General features: G+C 42.8%; 3 protein-coding genes across 3 annotated transcripts; 2 read left to right on the top strand and 1 right to left on the bottom strand.

Annotated features, from left to right (window-relative positions):
• Positions 1–5304: 5304 nt before the first annotated feature.
• Positions 5305–6644, bottom strand: LAJ45_04638 (uncharacterized protein; the record flags this gene model as incomplete). Its single annotated transcript, XM_046114215.1, has 6 exons — positions 5305–5516; positions 5583–5740; positions 5797–5980; positions 6078–6209; positions 6289–6385; positions 6462–6644. 6 exons carry the CDS (start codon positions 6642–6644, stop codon positions 5305–5307), a joined length of 966 nt encoding a protein of 321 aa, XP_045972737.1.
• A 1541-nt stretch (positions 6645–8185) lies between these two features.
• Positions 8186–8572, top strand: LAJ45_04637 (uncharacterized protein; the record flags this gene model as incomplete). The annotated part of the gene is made up of 1 exon (XM_046114214.1): positions 8186–8572. The coding sequence occupies one exon, from the start codon at positions 8186–8188 to the stop codon at positions 8570–8572; it is 387 nt and encodes a 128-aa protein (XP_045972736.1).
• Positions 8573–10717: 2145 nt separating this feature from the next.
• Positions 10718–11089, top strand: LAJ45_04636 (uncharacterized protein; the record flags this gene model as incomplete). Its single annotated transcript, XM_046114213.1, has 1 exon — positions 10718–11089. The coding sequence occupies one exon, from the start codon at positions 10718–10720 to the stop codon at positions 11087–11089; it is 372 nt and encodes a 123-aa protein (XP_045972735.1).
• Positions 11090–12723: the final 1634 nt, after the last annotated feature.

Genomic DNA, 12723 nt, shown 5'->3' with positions numbered 1-12723 from the left:
TGGCTGCTGACCATTTAAGATTTAGATAGATCTTGTAGGCCTTTTGACCGTCATCCATTCAGTTCCTCATACAGTCAGAGGCTAAACGTGGAACAGGCGTATCAAGATCTATAAGTCTCCTCTCACGGGGAGGTCGGAGGCAGCAACGATCTACCATGTCATTTGCACAGGTGGGCATCTGTCCTTCCATACGGAAAGATAGATAGTCTAGACCAGTCCAAGCTAATATCCCCATGTAACAGAAGAAGTGGTTGAGGTATTCAAGTCCATAACCCGTGGTGAATACCCTCACCTCGGATTCCAATCTCTACTCCGAGCAGCTACCTAGTCCTTATAGTAACGGCTCAATATATCACTGCCATCCTTCATGGATGGCAGCACCATCAAAAATTCTTTAGCCCGAGGGTAATAGACCTACAACTGCGCTAGGGCCTTAGTCTCAGATAGCACAGTCTACTCGAGCAGAGGATTGAGGGTGTCCTTGAAGTGCCTGTTCTCTGTTCGGCTGTTCCCTGGTCTTTATCACCAGTGTCCTTGTCTGACCTCAAGGTCTAAGACAACGGTCTTCGAGGGCAATAAAGGGCCATTCAAGGACAGCAAAAGAAGTATTGAGTTAAAATAAAGATAATATTATATGGCTCATTCAGCATGAGTCGGGCATACTAAAGGCGAAACCTTTCCTTGAGAGTGCTCGGAAGAAGAGCATTTCATGCGGTCGCGCTCTTCTTTTCGACTACAACTCCTTCTTATCATGGAGGACGTTTCGAAGGCAACGAAGGACCCGATGACACCGATTCTCGTCGCCAATGACAGCAGCCAGAGGTCTTAATATGGGACCTCATCATTGAATGACGCGGTGTTATATTCTCCGGGATTTTTAAGTTCCTATGCCACGGACGGAGCGCGGATAGCGCAAAGGTTCGAAGAATATACTATTTGCATGCAGTGGGCTTCTTCAACCTGTCGAGGTATCCAAACGACAGATACCGAGAACCCAAGAGTAGTTCTATCGAGGGGCGACCGGACGATGAGAGGCCAACTCTACGGCGGTGGTGTCGAGCGCTCAGGGCGATCCTGAAAGACAAGGTGGTCCATGCACTAGCTTATGCACACATCCTTCTGGGTGAAAGAGCCCCGGCAGAGGTTGTAGCGCGAATCGAGATGGGAATAAACAGAGTCCGTGCCTGAGCTCAATTCCTCAGCGGCATCCAGGTTATGCACCGCTGGGTAATGTGAAAGAGGAATTCACCAGGAGGAGCGCGTTGCGAGCACTCTTTGGTGGGGTCTCTCCCTGCTGTGATTGCTACTTTTCCACCACCTGCGATAAGTCGGAGCCTGCCGAGACTCTCCCTAAAGCCTGCTTACATCAGTAACGCTACTTCCGAAAATATTCTCATTATATAGGCTAGCGACCAGTCTTGTCCACTTGTTCTTATCGATATACAAACCTCCGCTAGTTGAGTCTGTCCAAAGTTTGTTTGATAAACACCCTTTTGCAAAAATCCTTTGTTTAATTTTGCTACATATTTAAACAACTAGGTAAAAACGTTCAAGATGATAATCTACGGGGTCTCGGTGAATTGCATACCTTTTTCTCCTTTTTGTTAGCTGGTTTTGCAGAAGTTCCCGCGCCGTCAAAGATGCCTTGCAAGCGATCCGAGTCCCCACTTAGCATTTCACGGCTACTGTTGGGTCTCATGCGATTACCCAATCCCGCCGCTTAATTCACCCCCCAGTTGCATCAGCGGTGCGATAAGATTAGAGAAAATACCACCCGTCACGATGATCCTTATAATTATGCTGGGCGGCAGTTGTATTTACGCCCGGATCACCTGCTGTAGTGCCTAAATGGATGCTAATTAACCGAAAGAGGACATCTTGCTATAACAATTACTAGTGCCCTGCTAGGTTTAGATCCTGGACTGCGCAGTCGGGAGCCTCGAAGCGACCGTCTCCTTATTTGAAGCTAATCTCACTGCCAGACTTTTTAAGCCTTAACCCTCGTTCCATACGGCCAATTTCGCGCCGTTTCTCCTGGCCATCTTATGGGTCTTGGTTTTGACATATGTGTTTTGTATTTAGTATCTAGCTCCCTCTCCGACTCTCAATGTATACAAGTATGTAACCCCTGACAGCTAAATAATGTAGAATTTCACTCGACGGCACTTTTTCACCTGTGAATATATGTAGGAAGGTTATGTAGGTCACAACGTGAATGGAAATTAACAGGAAACGTGTTCCCCAAATCACCGATTAACCATCTATCACACAACAAGAGCTCGCCCCTATAGATCTAAACCTCCACAGACACTCTCTTCAATAGTGGAAGCCACTCCTCGCGTCTACCATCCGTACACCGCACTCTCGACTCCCCAGACGCACAACCGCGGTCACACACCCCGATGATCGCCAGAGAAAATGGGGGACAACATAAATAAATACCCAGCGTCTAACACTTGTGTCCTTCCTCCAAACCTTACTATAAGACTCAGCCAAACGATCAACTAGGCGATGGTTTTCTTTCAGTTAGGGGTAGGGCGGATCACTCGAAGCAGGAAGCAGGTATCCGGATCCCGAGCACCGTACTATCCGAGTTCATGGAGTTCGCCATGACTTTCTATAACTTACTGTTCCATTGGGATCGGGAGACGTAAAGACAACTTCAAAAAACAAATGTGAGGTAACTAGTGTCTAAAAGCCAAAGATAATTCCAGGTGCTTAATATAAGCACTATTAGAAGAATGGCATTAGATCCATTGTGTTTTTAGAGCCTGCTCCAAAGTTCATCGCACTAATGGCGTTGGAGCTGGACCTTTATTCACGTTGTGCTGTGGTCGGTGGCTGTGGCCACCGGTTGGACAGCTACCGGCCTGGTTGCCTCGAAGTATTCCTCGGCAAAATTACGCACCTACTCAAGATGGCATGTAAAAAAGAAATGGGACTATTTCCATATTTCTAAATGAAGGAAGTGACAGATATACTTCTCAGCTATCCAGTAAGCCAAACTCCTTTCAATCAGGTAAATATTGGTTGAGTTCCATTATGAGAGAAATTCGAGAGGAGGTCTTCTCATTCGAGGATCTGGTTGCTACTCTGTCTCCAAAACAAGAGCCAGTTCTGCGGAGATAACTGCGTGGCAGTGGAAAGTGCAGCTAAAATTGAGCCGACTCCAAATGAAATGCAAAGGCACTATCCTACGTTTCTATTGCTCCATTCCTTCCCCAGACTGAATCAAATCACCACCGGTCGTATTTTATAATTATGGTGGGGGATACAATTACGACAGAGGAACCGTCCTTGTTCACAGGAAACAGAGGAGAACTGGCCTTACGCGAGGGTCTGCCACGCGATGGATCAGAACTAGCCGCCCGAAGAGGATGGCCGTCTTTCTTTGGATCCAGTGGTTCGGACATTTGTGCATTATGAGATGATTTTATTACCCTAAGTTTTAAGAATTTGAATAAGGATCGGAGCATTACCGAGTGGTATGTATAATCTTCGGCTACACTGCACGCACACAGAAAAACAGTTCTTCAAGCCACCCCACGAGGACCCCGGAAAGCTCAGCCTGTCTGTGGTGCCAGTGCTGAGAAAGATAATTATAAACATCATACGTTCTATTTGGTAACGCGTTTCACCGGGAAAGCAACCGAACCTCACAAAATGAGGTTGTGGGCACTAAAACACAATATATGAAGGCAGGCACATATAAGAGGGTTCACTGTGTCCTTTCCGAATCCTGGAGTTATTTTATAATGAATATAAACCAAAATTTGGTAAAGTCGATAAAGCTTACACTCCCTAACCCAGTCAACGACCTCTCTGAAACAATACTCTCGCTAGATAGAGGTAAATCATGTCAAAACTATTTGGGAGACATCTAAATAACACCTCTGGCTACTTGGTTATGTAATTGTATATAAATTCGGCTTTCTTCACCAACTTTAGATCATCCCGTTGTCACCCTTGATTGCTTTCCCGGTGACGATCGCTTTCCCGGTGAAACACGTTAGGTGAGACTCAAAGGGACTTTGTTTTGCGGTATCAATTGATCCTAAGCAATTGGGAATACCTAAACCAGCAGGGATCCACAGTTTAGAGCCACTGTGTATGGCTTTCGGGAGCCTCGGTGACACGTTATCTTGGGCTAATTCTCAGATAGAGAAATATAGGTGGAGAAAAGACTACAATGCCACAGACCTTTGCGATATATATCTAGGATACCATGGCAACCACTACACAAACTCGCAAGGCTATAAATTTGAACAAAAAACCCAAGTCCCGCAACCAAGATTATGCAATACAAATATCAGAAAGTATTTCAGCTTCGGGCTGTAATTTCTCTAATTTTCTGCTATTTTTCGCTTCACTTTTGGGGGTGGTACACAAGGAGGAAAGTTGGCTGCCGTTGGCCATAGAAACCGCCTAATCAACCCCCCAAAACACAAGTTACAAATCCCAAATATTTCGAAATGACCTGGACAGATGCAAATTAGCAAATTTACACCTGTCGCTATTTTTTATTTTTTTCGTTGATGGCGAAGTCTTGGGATCTTTGGTGTATACACTGGTTGCCATGGCATCCTAGTAAATTTAAGCTCCTTCCAGTTTCTAGAAAAGGCTTGGAAGCAACCGATCTTCTCTTAGGAAGGCTTGGCGACAACCAAATCCCTGCTAGAACCTACATGATATGTAGAAACGCGGAGGTTCTCATCAAGAGGATCAATTACGAAATATCGCTATGTGATGGCCATGGCCGGTGATAAAGAAAATAGGAAAGGGAAGAAAGATAGCATGCCTGAAGAGCAGCGCTAAATTATTTAGAAGATCTTAGAATAAAAGAGAATGTGCGATAATATTCACGGGCTACGAAACCACTTGTAATTTGAAAATGTTTTATTGTTCCACAGTCTGCTATTTCCATAACACCTTCCACAAATACAAGCCACTCGTGGAACCATGGATTATGACAGATTTTTAAAACCAGTAGACCGATAACCTTTATACGCTGGTAGGGCAAGTGCATGAGATGAATGCAAATAATCATTGAGAAATAATGGTAGACAGGACAATTCAAGACTAAGGGTGTTCGTAGTTGTCAGTGATGAATGGAAGGAGAAAGCCCTAGGCTACCTTATAAAACCTCTAAGGGAAACGATATCTGCGGGATAGGAGAGTTAGAGCTACAAACATAAAGGATAAGGCGGACTATCGCTAAAGCACTTACCACTAAAGACAGACAGTGTCCATCAATTGAGATGAGACGAATATCCTTACCTAGGAGCTAAAGGGAAGACCCGTTTTCTAGTTCGTAATGATGCTTCGGCCGATTTCTGCCATTGCAGACATGACTGACCGGAAGGCGCTATTGCCACCTATTGATCCTTCCTTCAAGGACATGACGGAGAAGTCTGCCACTTCGCGTACCTCTTCAAGGAACGGATGATGAACTGCTTCAATGGCGGTCATGCGGTTCCTAGGGTTGACAATGAGGCACTTAGAAATGAAATCCCTTGCTGAGGCAACAACGCAAAATCATTAGTGACACAACGTGCTAATTTAAGGTTACATAACTGGATTACCGGATTTAAGTTTAACAGCATCAAGGTAGGGATCAATCCAGCCCTCAGTCAAACTTCCAATGTATTCACGAAAGGTACGATCCTTGTGACAGCTAGGGTCCCATGGGAAGTGATTTGTGAGGAAAGATATGGTGAAGATACCCAGAGACCACATATCACTATTTCACAATAACTTAGATAGTGCTATTACCTAATGATAAGAGTGTTTACTAACAAGGATGGACCGTATGGCATGTCTCTGCAAGCCTCTGGCGGAATATAGTCAAGGCTCCCACAAAACCCATGGGCGGAATCATATGGTCTTCTAATGTTGTACTTGGTGGTAAGACCAAAGTCGGCGATAATAACGCTCGACGGTTGCTTTTTGGTGAGGAATAAAACATTATCGTGCTTGATATCTGTTAGAATCATGGATTAGTAAACACCATTCTCAATCAACTAGAGGCCAAGTACGCCGAGATAACTGGGGTATAATACCTCGGTGAACGTACCCACCCTTATGCAGGACGGCCAATCCATGAGCAACTTGAAACACGACATTGTTGATGACACGGTAGTCTGGAACCATGTGATGTCTTCTCCATTCGAAAACATCGCCGCCATCAGCGCGGGTGATGATAAGGACAACTGTTATCGAAGAATAAAAATCAGTAAAGGATCTACATCATAAGGTATTTCACCTCCTTTCATCGGTGTACTAAGATACACTTGCTTTCGTACTCGGTTTGGAAACATTCGATCAACTTGACAAAGTTTCCACTCATCTCCGAGATTTCTTTCATAGCCAAAATTTCCTTTTCAATCTATATGCTCATGGAACAGGTAAGTGAATGTTTTCTGAGAGTCTATGCTTGAAATTATAAGAGATATGATACTTACACTACGAGTAGGGTAGTTCTTTGAAAGCAACACGTTCTTGTTAAGAAGCTTCGCAGCATATTTCTTATCTGGGTCGCCATCTCTGACGGCAAACACCTGGCCACTACTTCCCTCCCCCAGATAACGACCTAGAATGTATCCACCGAGATTATCTCCAGGACGGCGATTTGGAAAGATTGGCATTTTTTTAATCAATCGCCCTGCAATTGGATAAGAGATAAAGATATTAAAAGAGTAAGGAACAATTTAAATATTGGTGGTGATTTTAATTGGTTGTTAGAATACTGTTCTTCAGCTTTTGTAATCTTGACTGAGGATAGTTGGACTTGGTTGCTTTTCGCGGTCTTTAACAGCACAGTGTCAGCCAGAATAGGTTTTGCACCCGCCAACACCACCTGCCAGTGGAATACACTTTAGCACTTAATCACGTGCATGACTATCCTATGTTATCGAAGCCTTTTTAGCATCCGTACCTGTCGCACTGTAAGTATATCTATGAGACCCTTGATATAACTAAGCAGTGTGCTATCCACACCGCCGGCAGAGGTTCTTGCTATTCCTCATGCCTCCCGATTTCCTTTGCCTCTAGCACCCTTTTGCCATTACTAGTTCCTGCCTAGCTTGGTACGTATACTGTTATTAGGGACGCCGGACAGAGTACCTGTGGTTCAAGATTAACAATACTCAATGGCTCTTCCCTGGCAGAGTATATAAGCTCGCGGAGAGGTTATTAGTGTTATTTATAGCTGGTTTTACAAAGGTACTCCCCCCCTTATTATAAGAGTGACTGTTGACGAGTAATGATCAATTATTTTTTGATAATATTAAACGACTTAGCACAAGCTAGCGCCTCTCCATCTGTGCAACCCACAACACTCGAGGACCCCCCTTTAAAACTTGCATAACGTACAAGACAGTTGTAGGGATGGAGGTCTTAGATTATATACATGCTTTCGCCTTAAGATATATTAATATATTCTCAACTCAATCCACCTACCTATATATACTCCCTGAACACTTCAAATTCCCAACGTGCAGCCAGACCACATATACACGTTATATCGTCTCTTACAATAAGCAATTAATAACTGCACATTGAGTTCGTGATTGTCCACAACACATAATCTCTTAACCCCATCCTTACCACTAGCTAGATGCACATGAAGCACCTAATGAACGACAAGCCCGTCCTTTCCTAGGAGGCGGGGGAGTCAGGAGCCTCATTTTTATTCTTCAGTGTTCTTTGGTAGAAAAATGTACGACGAACTTCCGCTTTATTATAGTTCTCTATCTAAGGCCCTGTCATTCTAGTCACTAGATAGTCATTATATTTCGCGCAATTTTTATGCAGATTATAGGGAATAGTATAGGATCCGGTCGAAGGAAGTTGTAGACTTCAATGACTAAATATGTTTTTCTATGTGACCGATATATTAATGTTCCTAGGTTTAATTAGTCAGCGAACAATTCTGTAATGTTGCATGCAATTAATGAATTAAACAAAAAAAAAAAAAAAAGTCAGCGAACGATGGAAAGGTCAGATATTCTGATTGCAGTAGAATCTGTAAGGGTCCTATTCCTCTTTCTTGTCATTGAATTGTATGTCTAGCTATGCCGTCCTTAAAAACCAGGTCAAACGTCGTAAGGTTTACTAATACCATTCAGAGGAGCTCTACTAATTCCGCACATTAACGCCTTCAACAATATAACGTAGCGAGTTAGAAATGTCTGACCAGAGATTTAAGTACTGCAATGATCGCTTCGACGACCTATTGAAAGCCATCTCAAAATTTGCAGAGAACATAGAGCAGAACAGACAAGGACTTGACTTCGCTGTATGCGAGAGTTGGGAATACTGGGATCAACAAGCTAAGCAACAAAAAGGGCGTTTATCCAAGCTACAGGAATACATCGGAAAAACCTACGATTTGTTAGAGGACCGCGGTAGGTACACATCATATCCAACGTTGGTAGCGAGGAAGAGAGCGGTCGATGAGAACTATGACAAGATAAATGAATCAATGAAGGAGTTTGATCAGCTCTGTAGAGAGCAATGTGAGTTGGATCCAGAATGGCCCCGGTATCGACAAAGACCACAGCGTCGACATTAATACGGGAAGCTGGCAGGAGAAAGCTCTCGCTTAAATTTGTTCTGAATTATCACTCGGTTTTAGATCACATCGCATTACCCTTCTTCTTAGGTTTTAGCATACTTAATACCTTTCCTTAGAACGCAATATCTATACTGAACCAAATCTTAATCTTTTGATTACAGATTAATATGTTATATTCTATTAAGTAGCCTCAGATGATAACAGGATGTTATAGCCATGCATTACAGAATAGAATTGAATTCATGATAACTACAGATCATCTTTAGTATTGTAAAAGTATATTGAATTGAGCTATAATGCACGATTTAATTGTTTGGCTTGCTTTCTCCGCAATATAGAACAGCTCGATCCAAGTTTGGGTTTGTATTGTATCATAAATCCAACAGATATATTTGCTACCACCCACAATCAAATCAAACAACAACAAACACTCAAGCTTAACACATTCAGTTATAATGTCTTCAAACAAAGGGAAAGAAGGTGGTGATTCGGAGAATTCATTAACTTTGGCTCGAAGCCTGTTCTCGGACATGATTCGCGATAGCACAAAGTTCAAAAACTTAACTGATACAGGTTTGAGGTTAAACAAATTGAGTGGCAGAAGACCAAGGTCCTACTGGCTTGATGATCAAAAGACTCAATTGACTGCTTGGGATCAGTACCAGCAATCTGTAATTGATACATACAATACAATTGAGGATTATATTGGAGTGAATCATAAAGACTGTGAGGACTTGAAGATGGCAATGGATATCGCATTTGATAAAGCTCATGTATCTCAAAAATTGTACGATGAGTATTGCAGAAAACAGGCAGAGTCTTCTTAATTTTAGGGTATTTCTCTGGGTCAAAGGAAATGTCCGAACTTGTCATAATATATAAACTCAAATAAATAGCAAGTGTAATTGAGATTCATAAATTCAAATATTCGTGTTAGAAAACACGTTTTTGTCTACTAATGCTCAATATACAGCCACTTACTAAATGTGTTCGTTATTCTGATTTCGCAGGGAGACATTTTTTCATACGCAAACCGTGGCGGCCCATCAAACTGCTCAAAGAACGTATATAGTTTTTCTGTATATATGAACGGGGGACTGAGAAAACTTAATTTATGGTGGGGCCGGCCGGGAAGGGCCAGGGCGCAGCGCAACAACCAGAAAAAAGGAAACCTAACAAACATCAATTTCTACCCAACCAACAGATATGGGAAACAAGTAGGATTAGGTAGGTAAATTATATCAAGGGCAAATATCCCAATAGTGCTATCAGAATATGGGATTTAGGAGTATTCGCTTGATATCTTTCTAGTATCTTCAAACAATAATTAGGTTTCAACAAACATAATGTCGAGTCTCCTACTAGATAAAGGAACCTCTGAGAAATAGAATACAGACCCTTTAAAACATCCTCTATGAGTAGGAGAAGCCTTTGGATGGATTGGTTGGCGAATTTGGACTTGTTAGGTTTGGGCCCATAATCAAGTTTTCTCTGACCGGCGTTCATATAACGTGCTCTGCTGTATACGCATGGGCCAAAGATGTACTATGCAGCGCGCTATTCCTAAAATTGTCGGGCATAATTTAACCGGAACCTAACGCGAATTAGAAATATCGGAATCCACTTAGTGAAATTTTTATGTGCATATATATGTTCTGATGCATATTAGTAACACACAAACTCCATGATGGTTTCAGTTTTTAGTGTTCGTTCCTACTGGAGCGGCCTATCTTACGATTTCCAATCTACCTAGGTTTATACATCCAAATTTGGCTTGACATTTTAAGAGACAATTCTGTTAGTTACTTGTATCCATCTAAACTATTAAATTGTTAGTGGGGATATACCTTGCTGTCCATAGTAATATAGCTATCGTAACGTAGTTGGGCATGACCTCAGGCACAATGTTTCATTTGTTAGAGATACTACAACTTTTATTGGTTCTCGGTAAATAGAGCTCAGAATTGAACATAGTATGTTAATTGAACGGTCGGGCAATAACAACACATTCAATCACTTAACATAGTTTGGACGGGTATAAAATAGCCAAATCTGGACCAGCCTGTGAAATGTTAATAGTCATTAGAATATCTCGATTACCTGCAACTCCCGAATTACATTAGAAAACAAATCAAATAGAACATGTCGTCAAACACTAGTGGTCTACGAAGTAGCTCTGGCAAGTTAGCTCGTGCTCGAACCCTTTTTCATGAGATGATTGAGGACAGCGCGGAGTTCAGGCGCGTGACTGAAGAGGACCTGACTTCACTCAAGGAGCTTGGCCAACAGACAAAGAGCTTTTGGATTGCCGATAGAAAGGTGCAGATGGATGCGTGGGAGGACTACCAAACGAACGTTATTTCTCAATATGATATAATCGAAGAACTCATTGGTGGCCAGCATAAAGGCTGTGAAAGCCTGAAGGCAGCTATGGATCTGGCGTTTGATAGGGCGCAGTGGTCACAGAAAAGGTATGATTGTTATTGTGCGTGGTATATTGCCTCATTTCCTTAGAGGTTGTTTTCTTGTTTTCCCCTTCCCAGTCACTGCTTTTTGCTTTCCCCTTTCTCTCGTTATGAAAAGCCAATGAAGCAACACTTAAATAGATGAATATATAATAGGACTATCATTCGTCCTTTGACTCAAAAGTTTCTGTCTTCATTTCGGTTTAAAAGACACTCCCACTGGCTCGTGTTTATCGTATACTCTTGTATGTGAGCATCTTTTCATAAATTGTTGAGTCGATGCCTCTATCTGGATTCTACAAGACGAGGGAAGAACAGGTCTCCTGCTGTATAATAGTAAGGTTGGATCCTCACATCGGGTCAAACTTTCACAATAGTTGGCGTGGATACATGACACGCTGAACTATGGGCCGGGGTGTAGTGCCGGCCGGCCACGGCCATGACTTTACACTAGACTGTGTTGATGCCACCCAGGCGACGGGGTTACTCCTAAGCTCCTCCCAACTACATGACTCACGTGTATTATGGTCGATCTAAAGGCACTTGATATATAATATTAAAATACAATGTGTGGCCGCGAAGTAACTTCCCGTTAACAATGTCTACCAAACTGGGTATAATTAATAAATATGCTGTCTATTAATCTAATCGTAAAATCATAACTATGCACTCCTTCTCTATGCCCAATAATGAATTTCATCCCAGCCGTTACGCTTTTCATTCACCGAGATGCCGTTCTTAGACCAAGAAAGGAAGTTTGATTAACCCCTGGACACATATAGACATTGAGAAGAAGGAGGTACATGTACGTTCACAAGGTTGCTGTACGTCGTGGGACATAACGAGGAAGAGCCTAATTGGGAGGAAAGAAAGACAGTAAATTGGGGGGGTCGCTCATCCGCTGTTGACCTATCACGGGTTGGTTACGCGGCCCTTCATGCCCGGCGATTACACCCCCGTGGGTCGCTCTGGTCAAATCGGTGTTGTCCAGTAAGAGGGATGGGGTTGGGTCGAGTGTAGTGTTTGCAACGGTAGAAACTTTGTAACGGTCGAAACCGGTATGAAAAGTCACTGTATTGTATTACCTATACCAAAATGATCTCAAAATCGTACTTACTATTTAACCACCTCTGACAAAATGGTTAAACCGGTAACACCATTTCTATAAATGGCATGTGGGTTGGAGTTCAGGGCCATTGTTTCAGGGCTGAATGTTGCTCTGGAGGGGCAAAGGTTCTACCGAAGGCGGAAAAACAATATTCCGTATTATTTGGTTAGTTGGCTTGTATCGTTTTAGGTGCATTATGTCTCAGCATAACCACCATCGCGTGAGGCCCAAACTGTATTCACTATCTCATTATTATTTAGTTCTTTACCGGTTTGTACCGCTAAACCGACCTCCCATTGCAAAAGTTGGTCGAGTGTCTACTCAGAAGCCCATCCAGATGGAAGAGTTCAATCATTAAACGTTCTTCCTCTGGATATGTAGTCTTCCTTTCCCAGTAGATTCGTTCCCAGCCTGAAATAAAGTTTGTCACAGCACATCAGCCAGGGCGGCACCAGATCACCCACAACATGGAACCCGTCCTAATGGTCTTGATTGTGAATTACATATATGCAACTCGGACGCTCTGGGTACCACGGAAGCGAGAGACTATCAGTTCACAACACACCGTCGCCGCC

This window comes from Morchella importuna, assembly GCF_003444635.1.
Source record: "Morchella importuna strain M04M26 chromosome Unknown Morimp01GS011, whole genome shotgun sequence".
NCBI lineage: Eukaryota > Fungi > Ascomycota > Pezizomycetes > Pezizales > Morchellaceae > Morchella > Morchella importuna.
The sequence above is the reverse complement of the archived record's forward strand: the minus strand, read 5'-3'. Positions and strand labels throughout refer to the sequence as shown.